The sequence below is a fragment of the Chiloscyllium plagiosum genome, unplaced genomic scaffold, assembly GCF_037043375.1.
Source record: "Chiloscyllium plagiosum isolate Xiang-an unplaced genomic scaffold, Cpla_swu_hap1 HiC_scaffold_24, whole genome shotgun sequence".
In the NCBI taxonomy this organism is placed as follows: Eukaryota; Metazoa; Chordata; class Chondrichthyes; order Orectolobiformes; family Hemiscylliidae; genus Chiloscyllium; species Chiloscyllium plagiosum.
Genome location: NW_028270162.1, coordinates 15,600,845 through 15,620,462, shown reverse-complemented (window position 1 = coordinate 15,620,462; position 19,618 = coordinate 15,600,845). Strand labels below are relative to the sequence as shown.

Genomic DNA, 19,618 nt, shown 5'->3' with positions numbered 1-19,618 from the left:
TGTCTTCTGTTCAAGCAGGAGGCAATATAACGTCCCAACTAATCAGTTCAGAGACTTGTAAAGCAATTAGAATCATTCCAAACATGAACAGTCCACAAACAAGAGAGGTGGCCTGATGAAATTACTGTTCAAATGGTTTATATATGCCAATGAGTTTGATATGGGTTTTAATCACTCCGGCATTGGAGGCCATGCCCTCAGAATGCAAACCCGTTATCTCTGGAATCCTCCACTCCCCCCTCTCCCTTCCTTCAAACTCCTGTCCTCCAAACCCCTCTCCTCCACTCCCCTCCTTGTCCACTTTCCTCTCATCCACTCCCCCTCCTCCACTCTCCCTGTCCCTCAACCCTGTCTCCTCCACGCCCACTCTCCAACATTCTCCTTCTCCCCTCCTCTCCACCCCCCTCTCCTCCCCTTCTCCACTCTCCTCTCATCCACTCCCCCTCCACCGCTCTATCTCTCCCTCACTCCCCTCTTCACCACTTCCCTCTCCATCACTCTCCCTCTCCTCCACTCCCCTATCCTCCATTCTCCGCCACTCCCACTCCCCCTCCTCTACTCCCCTCTCCCTCACTCTGGTTCTCCACCACTCACTCTGTCATCCACTCTCCCTCTCCCTCACCCCCCCCATCTCCACTCACTCTCCTCAATGCCCCCTCCCCAATTCTCTTCTCTATCACTCCTCCCTCCCCCTCTCTCCACCCCTCCTCCATCACTCACCTCCTCATCCACTACCCCTTTCCATCACTCCTCTCCACTTCCCCTCCCCAATCTCTTCTCTATTACTCCCCCTTTTTCCACTCCCCCTCTGAGAAATTAAACAAAACTGTAGTTATCACAGTAGCATTCTAAAAGTGATCTCATGAGGAGAATATCCACCTCACAAGTGGATATTAAGGAGGATGTCGGTTTTAGGCAAAGATATTACACAGTCTTTTCGCACGTCTTCCTCATTTTCACTATCTGCTCTTTCCTCACCTATTGAAACATTAATTGTTAAGCCAAGCCATCATCTCAAACCGAACAGCTTTCTGTCCCTGGAGAAGGTGACAAGCCCAAAGTTGGTGAAGGTCACCCTCTAGAGGCTGTGGCTTCCCTAACAGTGAGGGGAGAAGACACTAAAGGAATGAACATGAGAGATTCAGCAAGATTCAGGTTGTGGTTCCAATATAACCTTCCTCAGAATAGCAAATACAGAGTCCCAATCAATATTGTGTTGAAAAATAAGGTGAATGCCTATGAAAATATATAACTATAGCAGTGCTGGAGTAAGTGCTGGTGAATAGTGAAAAATTGAGCTTTAAAGCAGGATAATGTTGCAGGATAATCTAGTTTTGATCCTTTGTTGATGCTGAGTTTCATGAGCAAAACTTGACCAAAAGCAAGAATATCGCTGCTAACCTAGATGTTCCTGAACTGGGAGAGAAACAAAGACCAAGTTCTGTTCCTAATGCTGACTACCGCTAGCCACAGGTAAGTCTCAGAATAAAGGGGCATCAGTTTAGGACTGGGTTAAGGAGGAATTTCTTCTCTCAGAGGGTTGTCAGCCTTTGGAACTCCTTGCCACAGAGAGCTGTGGGGGCAGAGACCTTCTGTATATTTAAGGCTGAGATAGAGAGTTTCTTGTTTGGTCAGGGAAGCAAGGTTTACAGGAAAAAGGGGGGAATGTGGATGTGAGGAATGTTGGATCAACCATGATCCTAATGAATAGTGGAACAGGCTCGAGGGTCTGAACAGTCTACACATGTTCCTATTTCTTATGGCCTTAGGGTTAAGGCTTTTACCAAAACCATTATAAAAACAAAGAAATGTGGATGCTGGCGATCTGAAATGAAAGCAGGTTGTGCTGTAGAAACTCAGCAGATCTGGCAGCATCTGTGGAGAGAGAAACAGTTTTTTTTTATTCATTCACAGGATGAGGGTGTCGCTGGCTACGCCAACATTTATTGCCCAGAGGGCAGTTAAGAGTCAACCACATTGCTATGGATATGGAGTCACATGTAGGCAAGACCAGGTAAGGATGGCAGCTTCCCTCCCTAAAGGAGATTAGTGAATCAGATGGGTTTTTCCGACAGTCATCAATGGATTCACAGTCATCATTAGACTTCCAACTCCAGAGTTTTTGTCATTAAATTCAAATTCCACCATCTGCCGTGGCAGGATTTGAACCCAGAACATTACCTGGGTCTTTGAACTGACAGGGAGAAAGTGAAGACTGCAGATGCTGGAGATCAGAGCTGAAAATGTGGTGCTGGAAAAGCGCAGCAGGTCAGGTAGCATCCAAGGAGCAGGAGAATCGACATTTCGGGTATAAGCCCTTCTTCATTTCTTGGAACTGACAGTCCATTGATAATATCATTAGGCCATCACCTCCTCATGTAATCCTGGACCTTGGAATGTGCCAGTCTGCAACACGTAGTCATGGTCAACTCTTGACACTGGGAAGCCAGCACGTTTCAGGTAGGCCAAGTAGTTGGGTCACTCTGGTTAAAGTAGACATACCTCACCTGTGAACACAGACTGTGCAGGTCATCATATAATTCCATCAGAGGCTAGTGTCATTGCAACTTCAGTTTGCTCCTTATCCAATTCCATATGGGGGCTGGGGTTGCTAGGTAGCAAGCTGCAGTAAGAACCATGGATAAATTATTCTCTCCTTTCCTAAAGTCAGTGCTAAAACAGGTTTCAATGATGATTTCACCCAGCTTAGCATTGGCAGAATCATACAACACAAAAAGAGACCATTCTTCCATCATATCTGTGCTAGCTTTTTGAAAGAGCAGTAAACAGTTCCACCATCTGCTCTTTCCTCTTGGCCATGCAATCTTTTCTTTCTGGGCTATGTACCTATTGATCCCATCACCACCTTAAACAATCACACTCTCTACCATCGGTTCACTGAGACTGTGCTCCACCTCATATACAAGGTGGACTTGCCAAAGTTTCTTCAACAGCAGAACCCAAATTGACATCATGAAGGACAGGAGAAGTATACACATGGAGAGAGAACCACCCCCAAGCCAGCCACCATCCTGACTTGGAAGTATATCGCCATTCCTCAGTGAGGTTGGTTTGGAGTTCTGGAACTCAGTAACAGCACCTATATTGCAAGGACTGCAGTATTCCAAGAAGGCAGCTCATCACCATCATTTCTAGAGCAATTAAGGGTAGCTAATAAACACTGGCACAGCCAGTGCAGTGCAGTTATAAAAAAAGTTGGGTAGGAAGAGGAAAATCCAAGAACTATATCTCAGCAATTATTTCATTTTGGGGAGTGAGCAGCACTAGAAAGGCACGCTTACTCCCACTGCTTGTTGCCCTAACAATCAGTTTCAGATGGGAGGGTGGAGGAGTGCTGGAATCATATCTACAGGGAGACAGGAACCAGCTCCTATTGCTCACGTTGGTGAATGAGTTGGGTTTTTGAGGACAATCTGGGATTTTCTGATGCTAATTATACAAATTAGTCAAATGCACATTTACAGATAGCCATAGAGGGATTGGAATTTACAAACGCTGCTCTACCTGTCCTGTTTCACTCAGGTTTAAAGGAGCTAAGGAGCAGAAACATCATGGGAGTATAAAACTGAACAACTCTACGTGGTATTGGTGAGACCGCACCTGGAGTACTGTGCACTGTTTTGGTCTCCTTATTTGAGGAAAGATGTAGTGTCATTGGAGACAATTCACAAGAGGTTCACTAGATTGATCCCAGAGATGAGGGGTTTGTTGTATGAAGAGAGATTAAATAGTTTAGGCTTATATGCTCTGGAATTTAGAAGAATGAGGGGAAATCAAATTGAGTTATTCAAGATGATAAAAGGTGTGGATAAGATAGACATGGAGCGGATGCTTCCTCTTCTGAGGCATTCTAGGACGAGAGGTCATAGACTTAGGGTAAGGGGAAGCAAATTTCAAACAGAGCTGAAGAGAAGCTACTTCTCCCAAAGGATTGTGTCTCAGTGGAATTCCCTACCACAAAGTGCAGTGGATGCTGGGACAGTGAGTAAATTTAAGGAGGAGTTAGATAGATTTTTATTTGATGATGGGTTGAAGGGATTAAAGAGAGAAGGCAGGGAAATGGGGTTGAGGAGCATATCAGCCATGATCGAATGGCAGAGCCGATTGGCCCAATTCTGCTCCTATGTCTCATGGACCTATGAAGAGTTAGTAAAATATTTCTGCAGCATTCAAACTCCCTCAGCACATTTCTTTTACCTGAAAAAAGTAATATTAGCTTTTCGATTTAATCAAAAAAAAAGATTTCCCAGGAAACAATTGGATATATAAAAGTTAGGCGTGCATGAGTCAGACATTAATGGTCAGCCAGTTATTAAACTCTGCGATTAAGATGCATTGGTTAAAAGAAAAGTCTGATTTGAACACCTCACTGTTTAAAATACATTCTCCTGTGACTATGACCTTACTCATCCTGTTACTCATTCCACTAATTGCCTGTGAAAACTGTTAATGCTCTGGATATCTGCAAGAAATGCCCCTACACACTCCCAACTCTCTGCTTAATCTGCTTTGGTTTAGCTGCTCCTGTGTTTTGTTAGATAATAAGAATGGATTCTCACCCAGGAACACAATAATGAACCTGTTTTCTGTTGTGCAATCATTCACACTTGATACTTGCAGTAACTTGAATGATAGTATTGCTAATTTATTGTGATTGTGCAAATATCAAATTTATCCTCTAGCTCAGTCACAGCTCCTTCCGATATTAATATCAATTACAACAGACATGGTAAAATGCATCCTCAGCTTCTCTGGTTTTATTAATTTAGCAAATTATGGAATAACGATTATTTTCTCTTCCACTTTTTCTTTTCCGGCCAAATTTCTCTTCTCTGTTTCTGTACCCAATGGTTGAGTTTGGTTCTTATGGGGATGCTGGCTATTTTTTGGTCCTTTGCCCAAGTGGTATTTCAAGGGATAGAAACCTTGGCACACAAAGTTCACCAGGTGCATTTGGGCATAGTACCAGCAAAATCCAATCTTGACCCTTCCTTTCGTCACTGGATGCCCACTTGTCTATGATTCCAGCAGGAATTACAGAAACATTGATTCTGAAAGGGTCAATGTTGAAGACTGCAATAAGCTTCACCCAATCTGATGATATCATAAAGACTTGGGCAGAGAAATGTTCATTAGGGAAGGAAATCTGCCATCCTCACCTGGTCTGGCCTACATGTGTCTCCAAACCCACAGCAATATGGTGGACGCTCAACTACCCAATTAGGGATAACCAATGACACCTTATCTCATGAGTGAATTTTTAAAAATGGAAAGACAGAACACCTTAGGATCTTGTAGATCAATCCTTGGTCTCCCAATAGTCTTTCTTCAGGAAGAAGAAGGGCTTATGCCTGAAACGTCGATTCTCCTGTTCCCTGGATGCTGCCTGACCTGCTGCGCTTTTCCAGCAACACATTTTCAGCTCTGATCTCCAGCATCTGCAGACCTCACTTTCTCCTCCCAATAGTCTTACCAACAATGTCTAACTTACTAATGCAACTTCTACCGGATTGCTATCAAGCAATAAACTACATCTCGTTTAAGACGAGAGCCTTTCTATGTTAAGACTTAGTCTTATTTTCACTCCAGCACCATGTCACCCAGTTGACCTCAGTTAAGGATGGAGGCAGCAATTATGTAAGCCACAAGCTGATGGCGGTTGGCATCACAGCAAATACAATCGATAACCAGTGGAATGATCCCCTTGCTTAATGAAATTCAATGTAAGGTTGAGGAACAGTCTCGTCCTTTGAGTAAGGCACTTCACCGCTTCTGGAGACAACATTGGGTTCAGCAAATACAGATCTCAGCCCTTGTCTCCACTTGATATCCTTCTGCTTTTATGTTCATTCTCCTTTTGCTTTCGTTGTTGGACAGCAGCTGCTTATCATTCTGCCTTTCACACCTTCTCTGAACACATAGAAACATAGAATCCCTACAGTGCAGAAAAAGGCTATTCGGCCCATCGAGTCTGCACCCACCCTCTGAATAGCATTCCCACCCAGGACAACTCCTCTATCCTATCCCCGTGACCCTGTACCTAACCAAGGCAACCCACCTAAGCTGCAGCTGCCCGGACACTATGGGTAATTTAACCTGCACACCTTTAGACTGTGGAACATTTTCCTATTTCTTATTTGTTTCACGCTAATTGGTCCTGTAGTACCAACCTGTGTGCCACTCCCCTTTCCCATCCAAAGACAGATCTTCCCCTTTCTTCTTTTCCTCCCCCTCCCCCGTCCATTTCTTTAAAACCTATTACATTTTGAACTTTTTCCAGTTCTCACAAAAGGTCATGGGCCTGAACTGTAAACACTTCCTCTCACCGTAGATGCTGCCTGAGCTGTTGAGTAGTTCCAGCATTTTCTGAGCTTTTTTTAAAAAAAACCCAGCAGATTGTTTGCCAGATCCACAAGCTCCTGCTTTTCAATGATGCCTTTCTCAGCCAAAGGTGTTCAGTTTGATTGCAGTCCTCCTGTTAGGGAGTTCCTTCTCTCAGAAGGTAGATAATCTGTGAATCTCTTTACAGCAGACAGCAGTCGAAGTTGTAAGTATATTCAAGGCTGAGTTAGATGTCTAATCAGTAAGGGAATACAGGGTTATGAAAAGTGCAAGTTAAAGATCAAATCAGCCATGATCTCAGGTGAATGCCCAGCAGACTCAATGGGCCAAATGGCCCACCTCAGCTCCTACACTGTACTCAGCAGCAACTCACCAACATACGTTTGACAGTATCATTCAAATCTGCAACCTCTAATCCTTGGAAAGATACTTGAGAACAGTTCAGTGTGCAAATCCCTTTCAAGCAACACACCATCTTGACTTGGAACTATTTTGTCGCTGGGTCAAAGCCCTGGAAATTCTTTCTTGACAGCACTGTGCTGTACCTGCCCCCAATGGACCAAAGCAATCAAAAAACACAGCATCTTGTGAGGGCAGAGAGATGGGAGATAAATGTTAGCCTAGCCAGAGACATCGATGACTGTATCGGCGCCGCCTCGTGCTCCCACGAGGAGGTTGAACAGTTCATCCACTTCACCAACACCTTCCACCCCGACCTCAAATTCACCTGGACAGTCTCAGATTCCTCCCTCCCATTCCTCGACCTTTCTATTTCTATCTCAGGCGACAGAATCAACACGGACATCTACTACAAACCGACCGACTCCCACAGCTACCTGGACTACACCTCCTCCCATCCTGCCCCCTGTAAAAATGCCATCCCATGCTCCCAATTCCTTCGACTCCGCCGCATCTGCTCCCAGGAGGACCAGTTCCAAAAACGCACAACCCAGATGGCCTCCTCCTTCAAGGACCGCAATTTCCCCCCCGACGTGGTTGACGATGCCCTCCACCGCATCTCTTCCACTTCCCGCTCCTCCGCCCTTGAACCCCGCCCCTCCAACCGCCACCAGGACAGAACCCCACTGGTCCTCACCTACCACCCCACCAATCTCCATATACAGCGCATCATCCGCCGTCATTTCCGCTACCTCCAAACGGACCCCACCACCAAGGATATATTTCCCTCCCCTCCCCTATCAGCATTCCGTAAAGACCACTCCCTCCGTGACTCCCTCGTCAGATCCACACCCCCCACCAACCCAACCTCCACTCCCGGCACCTTCCCCTGCAACCGCAGGAGGTGCAAGACTTGCGCCCACACCTCCCTCCAAGGCCCCAAAGGAAACTTCCATATCCGCCACAGATTCACCTGCACCTCCACACATATCATCTATTGCATCCTCTGCACCCGATGTGGCCTCCTCTATATTGGGGAGACAGGCCGGCTACTTGCGGAGCGTTTCAGAGAACACCTCTGGGACACCCAGACCAACCAACCCAACCACCCTGTAGCTCAACATTTCAATTCCCCCTCCCACTCCACCAAGGATATGCAGGTCTTTGGACTCCTCCATCGTCAGACCACAACAAAACGACGGTTGGAGGAAGAACGCCTCATCTTCCGGCTAGGAACGCTCCAACCACAAGGGATGAACTCGGATTTCACCAGTTTCCTCATTTCCCCTCCCCCCACCCTGTCTCAGTCAAATCCATCAAATTCAGCACCGCCTTCCTAACCTGCAATCTTCTTCCCGACCTCTTCGCCCCCACCCCAGTCTGACCTATCACCCTCACCTTAACCTCTTTCCACCTATCACATTTCCGACGCCCCTCCCCCAAGTCCCTCCTCCCTACCTTTTATCTTAGCCTGCTGGACAAACTTTCCTCATTCCTGAAGAAGGGCTTATGCCCGAAACGTCGATTCTCCTGTTCCCTGGATGCTGCCTGACCTGCTGCGCTTTTCCAGCAACACATTTCCAGCTAGCCAGAGACGGACATCCCATGAAAGAATACAGTTGAAATTAATGCAGGAAGGTTCAGGGACCATAAAAAGTAGCAAATGCCTAGATGAATTCAGCCAGGATGGAGGTGGATAATATTCAGCCATGGAAATCATGCCATTTTGTTGTTGATCTTGACTTGAGGGCAGATGTCAGTCTCAAGGCTGAAAGGGATACCATGATTTTGAAGAGATTTTCCATACAATACACTGGACAGCAATAAAGAATACTGCTGCTTCCACCTCCAAAAACGGAAGCACAAGAAAACCGTTCCCATCGTGCAGTAAGTACAGAATCTATTTTAATTGATTGGGAAGTGATATCAGAGAAAGTAGAACGTGTCAAACCAACATGCAAGCAGAGTAAACAGAAAACGTACACATCCTCATTTATAGACAGGCAAGAGATTTTTATAAATATAGTTTAAGCTTTATTTACCTTTTATTTAGCTAAATAAAGTGGCAGAGTTTTACAACTGTACAAAATACAGACTTTTTTCAACAATGCACTGATATTATAAAAATAAAGATGGATTACAACAGTATATGCTTTCATGACATTGATTCAAAGGCAGTTCAAATATGTGAATGTAACTCAAATTAAATAGGTACTCATTTTAAACAAAAAGAAAAAAAAACAGACAATTAATCGAACACAGTTGAAAACTGATTTAAAATTCTTTACAGATAGCTGTGCTGGTGAGACTGGGCTTACAAATGCAATTCTACCCTCAGATTGCTGTGATACTGCCTTGAAATCAGTTGTGTTCAAGTGATTCTTAACACACGTTTTGGTCATGACAAGGAGAGATATTAGTATTTGGGAATAAAGCATACTCCAAATGGTTCCAGATCAGATACACCACAGTTAGATGTAGAACAAAGCTCTATCAAGCTTCGAGACTTACGTCAATAGGAGTCCTGCAATATTGCGTAATGTACAGTGAAGCTCTCTTTGATCATCAGCAACGTACTGAGGTATATCTATTCACTACCCAAGGCAGTCACTCAGTAGTCTGAGTACAACCACCTATTAAAGACACATGGATCTTCCCAAACCCATTACATTTAGTACCCTGCACCCAAGACTAATTTCACAATGTTTGCTAAAATTAAACCATTAACCAAAATGATACCACTGGAACCGGAGTGAAGAATGGAATCCAGGGGGCAGGCAAAGAATGTGCTCAGAAATTCTGCATAAGCATGATTGATATCCTTCAAAATACTGCATCGTGGCAACATCTGCAGAAGATTCTTGTCTTTAGCTTTTGAAAATCTCTCAAGCATCTCTGATGAACCACTTTCCTTAGAACTTCTTCAGGGATAGATGACATTGGTACCAGGGTTATACATTGCACAGCACCCTGAACAAAGGCAGGGTCAGTGTGATAGTCACTGATAGTTTGTGACATGATGATGGCAACTCAGTCATAGATGTCAAACTGAGGAAATGAGGGTGTCCCAATGTGGAACAGAAACAAGAAATGGGTGACTTGTCATGATCACTAATGTTCAGTCTATAGGACTGGCTGCTGCCAATAATCTCAACGCAGCCCCTCACTCTTGTTTTAGGAGACTGCGTCCCTTTAGGGATTGCTGGTTAGGCCACATCTTTCCCTGAAAGTAACTGACGCCCTGGACTTGACGCCTGTATCAAAATGTCCAGCACTTCACTCCCAGTGTTTAATGTCTGTCTATATCCCCTCTCTGATACTCAGTGGCCCACTGTGTCATCATATTTTTAAGCTACTGCAACTATTTTTCCGAATAACTTGCACTGCTTGTTTTCTTCGAAACATTGCATGGCAGTGACCAAAATTTGACATTATTAATTATTTACAAACGTCAGTAGGATTGTGGTGGTTGATAATGTAGGGTCTTCTTAATCAACAGACTTTGCAAATTAAAAAATCAGATGTTACGCATAGTTACAGCTTCGCAGTAATGCTCAAACTGAGAGTCATCAGGAGCAAACTGCAAGAGCTGAAGTGAAACCTGTGCCAGAACAAACCTGACAGAGTTAAAGGATGCACTGGCTGGTCACTGGCAGCGAAATCAATTACAATCCCTCGAATATGGATGCGATATTTCAGAACATTGCACTGGCAACTAACAGCAGAGGTTTATGCAGATAGAAATAAAGAGAAGCTTCAACAAATTGATCCATATGACCTTCATCTAAGTTCTCAGATTGCAGTTTGAATTTATTTCTAAAGGCTTGGTTTAGTCCAAATCAAGATGCAAAGAGCTGCCGCAGTGGGGTTTAATAACAGAAAGGTACAGCGTTACCTGCTGAGTTGAAGCATTTCAGATGAGAATCAGACAGAAAGCTATGCTGCAATCTCTCCCCACTCCCAGAGATTTAGCTTTTAGAGCTGCCCAATTCAGTCCTTCTGAAGCAACATATTTAATTAAACACAGTAAGGATTCAGGCAGCAAAGCACCAGTGACCTACACAAGTCCTCCCACAACCCTAACATTTAAATGGTAAAGAAAAGTAGTTATCTGACAATCTGGAAATATTTTCCAATTTTCTTTTAGTAATGGGCAGTAAAATTATTTTGTCATTTTAGGTATGGGTGTTCTGACTATAGTTTTAAACTCACAAGTAAAAGCCATGGTGCAATATTTATACGACACTTCCGTTAATTTGATCATATTTACTAAGCCGACTGGCATTCCATTCCAGTTTCTAATGGCCCCGAAACAGAAAGGGAACGCAGTACACTACCTCAGGCCAACACTGAAGTGTCAACCTGGGCATGTGGTCATGGTTGACATTCATAGCATTCCCCGCGCAGATAATCCTGCACAAAAAAAGCAATTACAAGGAGTTGCGTTTAAATCTTAAAATCACTGGCAGCCAGAAGTCGATTAAGTCCACAGAAAGCACTATTATCAGGTCAGATAAAAACTGGGCATGAGGTCTGTTTTTCGTTCAATGAGAAGTCCCAATTAAGCTAACATATGGGTGCTACTTTCACTGATTAGGAACGTAATGCTCGAGGACTCAAGGAGGAGTGGGCTAGGATTGAAGCAACTGGGAAAAATCTCCTGGCTTTTTTTTAAGAAAGACACAAACACAGTGGCTATACAAACAATGAAGGATGGATGGATTGATTAACAGTCCCACATAGGTAGCTAAACTTGCTGTATTTTTAGCAATTTGTTGCCAAAGAGTTGCGTTCTGCATCTTAGGAGAAGTGAGCTAAAATGCTGGTGTTCAAGTAACAGTAAATCCCTGGCCCCAGTGATTGAGGAGAATAGGTATTATTGTTGGTAAGTACTTCCATTTTACAAACTAAACTCTATTTCATATCAAAATACTGAATCAGTGAATATGTGTAAAATCATCACTGAGTTAACTGCTTTCATTAAAAAGTATAACTTATAATACACTGCTGGATAACAATACAAGCCATTATCCCTTTGTAACTAACTACAGAGCTCATGTGAATTTAAACTCCTTTGTCCCCTCACAATGATGTTCAACAAACAGTGCAACAGATAGAAACCAGATCAGACAGTAAACCTGAAGGTTGTTCAGTTGGATTTGACAGAGTTGCACTGTGGACCAAGTTTATTCTAAAAGTCAATGTTCTTAAAAGAGGAGGTAAATTCATACTAACGTGCACATATCTCTGCCCTGATATCGCACTTTGTACAAATAAGGGTTGTGAGAGCTCTGAAGAGGAGGCATATTGGCCTAGAGATGTTAACTGTTTCTCTCTGCAGAGATGCTGCCAGACTGCCACGTTTTTCCAGCACTTTGTTTCGATTTCAGATTTCCAGCATCAGTGGGAATGTACTTTTATTTTTAATGCTCCTGAGAAACTTTGGATTCATCACCTTAAAGGACCATCAATGAGTGAACGAATGGGCATAACCTCACTGTACCTAACTCAAAAGGCTCTTTACAACAGAATCCAGGTTTGGTAATCTACAACCTATTGTTTTTCTGGGTAATTTCTTCTTGCCCCATGGTCCAAATGGTCAAAGTGTAAAACTCCACTGCTCTTTAAAAAGCCAACATGACAAGTCTGAAACCGATTTCCTTTTGCTGGTTAATTATGGTACGTGGGCAGCAGTAACAAAACAAAAGCTTTAACATTTTACAAACTGAGCTGTGGGAGCAGTGATGTGGTATGGATTCAAGAAAGGAACTTGCACACCTCAATAGTTCGCCCTCAGGTAACATTGCTGTCTTATTCATCATCTCCGGGATGAGTTCCTCTGGCCGATTCAATAGAATGCCTCTGACATGAGTAGGCACAGCATCACCCACACTAATGCATCAGCACAATGTGGGCAATACCCTCACAGCACATGACCCAACTTCAAAACTCCACACCAATAGCATCCAAATTGCAGGATGTGCTCTATATGAAAGCAGCATCACTAGCTTTAAGCAAATAACCAGATTTAAGGGTCTGGGGGAATGTGTGGTGAGGTGGGGTAGGGAGCAGCAGGGTGCTGTGAGGGAAGGGAATATTTAATCTAAGGGTCTGGGGAAGTGTGGTGAGGTGGGGTAGGGAGCAGCAGGGTGCTGTGAGGGAAGGGAATATTTAATGTAAGGGTCTGGGGAAGTGTGGTGAGGTGGGGTAGAGAGCAGCAGGGTGCAGTGAGGGAAGGGAATATTTAATGTAAGGGTCTGGGGAAGTGTGGTGAGGTGGGGTAGGGAGCAGCAGGGTGCAGTGAGGGAAGGGAATATTTAATATAAGTGCCAATGCCATAAACAACTGTTGAACTTTGGGCCAAAATATATAATCATTTAAAGAGTTACATTGTTCTGTAATCTGCTTTGATCAGGAAGAGAAACTTACTGTGTGCTTGTCAGAAATCTAACACACATTTGAAAGTAGAAATGATGTAGATAGCTGCTGTTCCACCTGATATCAGTATACAGTGAATGATGGTCACATGTTCTTCATGTCAAGACAAATCCAGACAGTCCAAGAGATTATACTGTAGAGCACAAGTACATTCTGAGCTCATGTGCGTTCTGCACATGTGATAATAATCAGCTCTTCCATCAATCACTGCTATTTAAAAACACCTCAATAAATACCTGCCTAATAATGACCAAGTGGCAGCTCAGGAGTCAAACTGACATAACACATGACAACAATCTGAAACTGGAACATGCCAGAGAGAAACAGTGGGAAGGGAGTTGAGTGCTACAAGTCAATTGAGAGTGGGCTTTGGGGAGAATATTTTTTAAAAAGTCCTCTTCGTTGATCTTCAATGAACTGAGAAAATCAATTATAGTTTCATCTATACCTTAGCAAGAAGAGCAACTGATTACAGCTCTCTGGGTTGCAAGGAAATGCAAGAACTGGGAGAAGAACCTCCCTCCTCATTAAAAATTACCATGTCAGTGTATAAAACACAAAAGGCAAGTCTACTCCATGAAAAAAATCCTCATTCTGCTTTGATAGGACGGAAGGAAATTAAACATTGCTTAGTGATATCTGTAATTTATCAACAAAAAAGAAAAGCTATTTTTATGAAGGAACAGTGCCCAAAGGTGGAAACACACAACAGGACCAGCATCTTTCTGAAGGACAGGTATCAGGATACTGTTCAGCACACAGCGAACAGTACTCCTTCCTTTCTGATGAACCTGCTGTGCCTCTCCACAATTTTCAGTCAATTGTGATCTCTGCTCCACAAGATTGGAAGAGTTACTTTTGGAAAAACAATGAAAATAAATTAACTGTTCAGTTATATTTTCTGTGAAGAGTAATAGTTGAACACATTCTGTACAATTTAAGAAGTGCATTGCCTCTTCAATAATTACAGCGCTGTGTAAGGCTAGAGTCTAACCGTGTAATCGGGATACCCAGACATTGTGCAGCGTGTCCATTCTTTAGCACTCCACGTACTGCACATCATGAGTTCTTCAGCATGGCTGAGTTTTACCAATTGACGTTAATCTATTCACTATTCTAAAACATTATAGGAACCTCATTTTGTGATAAAGTTGTCTCTTCTCTATCACTTTCTCCGGGGAAAGTAAGGAGAAAAGGGTTCGAGAGTAGGACCTATGGACAGACAGACAGACGCCGAGCAGTTCCTCTCACTGATGGAGGTGTGATCGGTCATCTGGCCGCTTGATGTGAATCCTTCGAACCCGTTCAATCCTATCCCGCTCCTCCTCTTCCTCGAGGTGATGAGATCGACCTGCCGCTCCTCCAGTCGCTTCTAACAGTGCGTTATCCGGCCCACGCCCATCCTGAGTCTCGTACAGTAAAATATTCAGGGTCTCTTCATAGATTCGAGCTTCGGGGAACTCAACCTGTGGAAGGGACAGGTCGTCAATCCACACACACACACACACCTCACAACGTTGCACATCAAAAGCAGCAAATTCTGGCAACCCAACAGTAGTGTCTCAATTCATTTTCTTCACCCAATAACAAGCAAGCATTCCTTCACTATCAGGGTGATGCCCGTCTTAGTGAAATCCCGTGCATGAATCTTCTATTCTTTTAATCAACCTGTGCAGACATGTTATGACACAGCTCTGGAACAGCTGAGATGTGAACCCAGGTTTTCTGGTTCAGAGGTAGGGACATTAACACTGCGCCTCAGCAGACCCCAAATGAATCTTCTATTGCTTAGCTCATAAGGAGCACTGTGGTATACACCGTGTAGGTCCTGATAACTGGGACCTTAAAATGAATAACAAACAAACATTAGACTTTATATTTATACAGAGCTTGGCATGAATTCCTCATGTCCCAAGATGTTTCACAGCAAATCGAGTTACTATGTAGCGTGGTCACTGCTGTAATGTAGTAATCACCAATGTGCACACGATAACGTCAGCTCTGAGATAATGGCCAGATAATCTGTTTGCAAATCTGGATGAGGGACAAACATTAACCAGGGGCACTCTCCAGCTTTTCTGCTAACAGCCCCATAGGATTTCCTCTGAACATGTCGACAGTTTCATATCACTTTCATACTTACCGCACTTCAATATAAAAAAGGACAAATGCAGTACGGTAAATGTGAAATAGAATAGAAAACATGGAGGTCAAATGGGAAGGCGAGCTGATGTCTTGGTCAGACATTTCCCTGGGAACTCTGAAGGGCCATCTCTGAGCTTCTGCCTTCAGGTGTTAATCGAGTTGCTGTGCAGTTCCAGCACTTTCTGGCTACATCACTTTTCCAGTGCAGCACAACTACAGTGAACTGAGCTTCCTGTACAATACGAGGGTGCAGTCAAACGTAAACTGTTTACTTCAAGGGATCTTGCTACCTACCCCAGTTCATGAGCTGTCTGGATCTCTCACTTACTGAATGGGTCACTGATTAATGGGACGTGTTATCATGCTGAACAGGATTTTACAATGAAACAACTTAAAAGGTATTGATTGTACAAGAATTGGTCACCTGCCAATAGAACTCCCAATAACGTTTCAGACTACAGAGCTTTAATAATGAATTAGTATAATGTAATTGTGAAGTAGCAGTCAATTGAAGGTACAAGAGAGTGTAACACCGTGATAGGTCAGGAACTCTCACGGAATTTCCTTTGTAGCTCAGCCCCTTTGTACAGCACCTGGAGGAACCCTCCTCAGATGCACGTCCCAGCAACTCATTCCCACAAAGCACAGGCAGAAGCTGAGGGGCTAAGATTATGAACCAGCCTCGATCATGGGTCACATTAGTTACACAGAATTGAAGGTTAGTATATTGTAGGAGTGGCAGGGAGAAAAGGAGGAACAAGTAGTAAATTACATTAGCAGATTTAAAAAAAATTCATCATGGGATGCAGTGTCGCTGGCTGGAGCAGTAATTATTAGACAACCCTAACTGGCCTGCCTACTGGAATTACTACTGTCCACAGGGTGTATGGATACCATTCCAATGCTCACTAAATATGTCAAATTCCCTCCTTCTACATCATCACAATTCTGTGATTCATGCTTAGTGCATGCATGTATGGAACGAGCTGCCAGAGGAAGTGGTGGACGCTAGTACAATTACAACATTTAAAAGGCATCTGGATGGGTATACGAATAGGAAGGGTTTAGAGGATTATGGGTCAAGTGCTAGCAAATGGGACTAGATTAGGTTACGATATTTGGTCAGTATGGACTAGTTAGGCTAAAGAGTCCATTTCCATGCAATATATCTCTATGACTCTTCCATGTTACATAGTATCATACTGTATTACAATGATTCACAATGGACATTGAACAGGAAGTGGAGAACTTTAAGAAGGTTACTGAGGTGGTGATGATGGTGGAACAGGTAGCAAACCACAGAGCTTGTAGAGATTTTTCAGTGTGGGACACAGTTCTGGTAGCAGCAGTGGTGGTGTGGATGGAGGTGCAGCAGACCACAGAAGAAAGAGTGAAGCTTTCATCCTCAGAGAAGACTGCAGAGGGAGGCGAGAGAAGGCCTGTGTGTGAGAGCTAATCAAGACCAGCAAGGACAGTGAGAGTGTGACAGGGAGTTTCAAATAGGAACATGGGTACCGAACATGCTGGGGAGATGAGAGATACCTTCATCTTTTAGGCATGGAACGTACAAATCAATGAATTCTGCCTGTCCACCTGAAACTGTGTTGCCCCCCTCCCCCCCCCCACTCCCAATTCATCCTGAGGTAACTATATTTAAACAGTGGTTAAAAAAATCAGCAAGCATTTTTAACAACAGCAGCCATTAACAATATACAGAGATATTATTTTCTATTGAAGATTTAAACATAGACTTAATGAAATCCTTCAGTTCAGTTGCTATCATGAGACAATGACACACCTGAGTAATTGGAAGATATTCTGGAATCTCAAGTGTTCAGATGATAGATCCATTCAAGGTTTATTGCTGCACTTTGTGTGACCCCACGTTTAATGAGATCGGTTCCTTGTAACTATACCACTACTCTCTATTTCACAAAATATCCAAAGTCATAATGACTATTTAATGACATCCTGCTTTAAGAACACAAAAAGCTAGTCTCATTCCATTGCTGACAAAGTGGGTGATAACAATGAACAACAGTCTGTGCGGACCGTGGCTGTGCCTTAGTCAGAAGCAGCACTAGCCAGCTCGGCTATGGCCGTGGATGGGAGCCCCATCGGAGTACCTCAATCTCAGCTCACTCCTCCTCAAAGCCAAACTGCCAAGTGCTGCACTGTCAGAAATTTTGACGGAGACAAAAGTCAACATCCTACTTTCCCCCTCAACTGGATTAAAAATCACCCTGTATAACTGGTGGAAGAAAAGGGGATGTTTCTCCTGTTTCAGACCAATGGTTGTCCCATCAATATCACTGAACGTGGAGCTGGCCAAGCTTGCTGCTTTACTCTCTCTGAACCTGTACAACAGAAACTGCACTGCAGAAAGGGCTGCAGCCACTGAGAAGTGCTCTGCAGTTCTGATAGACAGTACTAGCAATACAAATTCTTATTTATTCCTGGCCATTACACCATACTGTTTACCACTGAGAACAGCAATGACCTTGTTCACCCTGAATGGTTGATGGAATATTGCTCTTCAACATTCTGGAATTACTCAAATTAAAATAGAGAAAAACAATAATATAGTTTCATGATAGATCAGTTAACCAAGAGCAGTATAGGTCCATTGTTTACAGTTCTGGAAAAGTGTCATACAGCACGGAAACAGACCCTTCGTTCCAACCAGTCCATGCTGACCATAACCCAAACTAAACTATTCCCACCGGCCTGCTCCTGGCCCATATCGCTCCAAACTGTCCCTATTCATGTTCTAAATGTTGTAACTGTACTGGTATCCACCACTTCAGGAAATTCATTTCATATGCAAACCACCCTCTGTGCGAAAAACTTGTTCTCAAATCACACTGGAACTCAAAACATTAACCCTGCTGCTGACTCTCTCCACAGATGCCGTGGTTTAAGAAGGGAGCTTACCCCCCCACCTTCTCTAGGGTAGGTAGGGATGAGCAACAAATGCTGATCCAGCCAGCAAACCTATATCCAATGCATGAATTAAAAATGAGATGCTTCTAGACCTATGTTTCACCTGCACTTGCTGACTTTATTCTATTTATTTAATGCCAGTTGGGACTCAGCATAGTTATTGGAGTCAGAAGGTTAGGTGATCAAGGCCCGTTCCAGGAATACAGCAGCAAAATCAATTTTTGGGGGGGGGGGGCGGCGGCGGTGCTACATTTGTGAAGATGCCATCTTTAAGATAAAGTTTGAATGAACTATATGCCCGCTTAGGTGGATTTGAGACATCCCATGGCATGATTTCAAGTAAAAGTTGGCAAGGTATTTTGGGTGTTCTGGCCAAGGTTTATCCATTAATTAACATTGCAAATAAGTCTGGTCATTATCACACCGCTGCAAGCAGAAGCCTACTATGTGTAAGTTGGTTGCTATGGTTCCAACATTATACCGGTGTTGATTGTTGTAAGGGACTGCACTGTCTGTAAAACACCTGGAGAGGTCTGTAAAAGATGTGGTTTTAATGCCAGTTTCATAAGAACATGCACCCTGGTCACAAATATGGTGCGGCTCTATAAGATGGATCACCCTGCAAGTTAAAACCCACCTTGGTCTGTTTCTTCTCTGTTGCGTACACAATGGAGGTGCAGCAGACCTCAGCGATCTTCCGGCCCTGCCCATAGAAGGACCAGCAGCAGATTTCATCGCCAAGGACATCTTTTATGAAGAGCACTCTCCCATTAAAACGCAGCGACAACTTGTCAAACAGCTCAATGTTCTTCAGCATATTGTCATCCGAGTTGCTGAAAGTGTAAGAGACAACTTCAACTGAATGCACGGTAATTTGAAACAGATTGGTCAGTCTATCTGAATCCTGGCTTTCACCAATTGATATAAAGGTCCCAGCCCCAATAACAACGCCTCAATTCCTACAAATATTAAATCGCATCTGAATTTCAAGCCTTTGGGACAGTCACAGCTTATGAAAGGTATTAGATAAATGCTTACAGGTTAAGATTCCAAATTCGCCAATTAGTTTCTCAAATCTCTCTGCCTCCATTTCCAACTTCAGGAGGCTCCCTAAAACCTTTTGATTTTTTATTTTTGACAATGTGTCCTAATAACTTGTGTCACTTGGTGTTAAATTTTGTTTGATAAATGTTATTGTGAAATGCTGAGGCCATTGAATTATACCAAGGATGTTACTTCAATGAATTGTAGCTCATTACTGAAGCTGAGATAGAAGAATTCTGTCTCCTGCGATCTAATAGCAAGGGAGTACATGATGAACAGTAGGACC

General features: G+C 43.4%; 1 protein-coding gene across 1 annotated transcript in view; it reads right to left on the bottom strand.

Annotated features, from left to right (window-relative positions):
• Nucleotides 1-8,773: 8,773 nt before the first annotated feature.
• Nucleotides 8,774-19,618, bottom strand: part of kctd10 (potassium channel tetramerization domain containing 10) — a 33,584-nt gene continuing 22,739 nt past the window's right edge. The window contains exons 6-7 of the mRNA XM_043715485.2: nt 18,926-19,121; nt 8,774-14,666 (exon numbers count right to left, since the gene is read on the bottom strand). Coding sequence (XP_043571420.1) covers nt 14,448-14,666; nt 18,926-19,121 — 415 coding nt within the window. The 3' untranslated portion in view covers nt 8,774-14,447. The remainder of the gene's footprint in view (nt 14,667-18,925; nt 19,122-19,618) is intronic.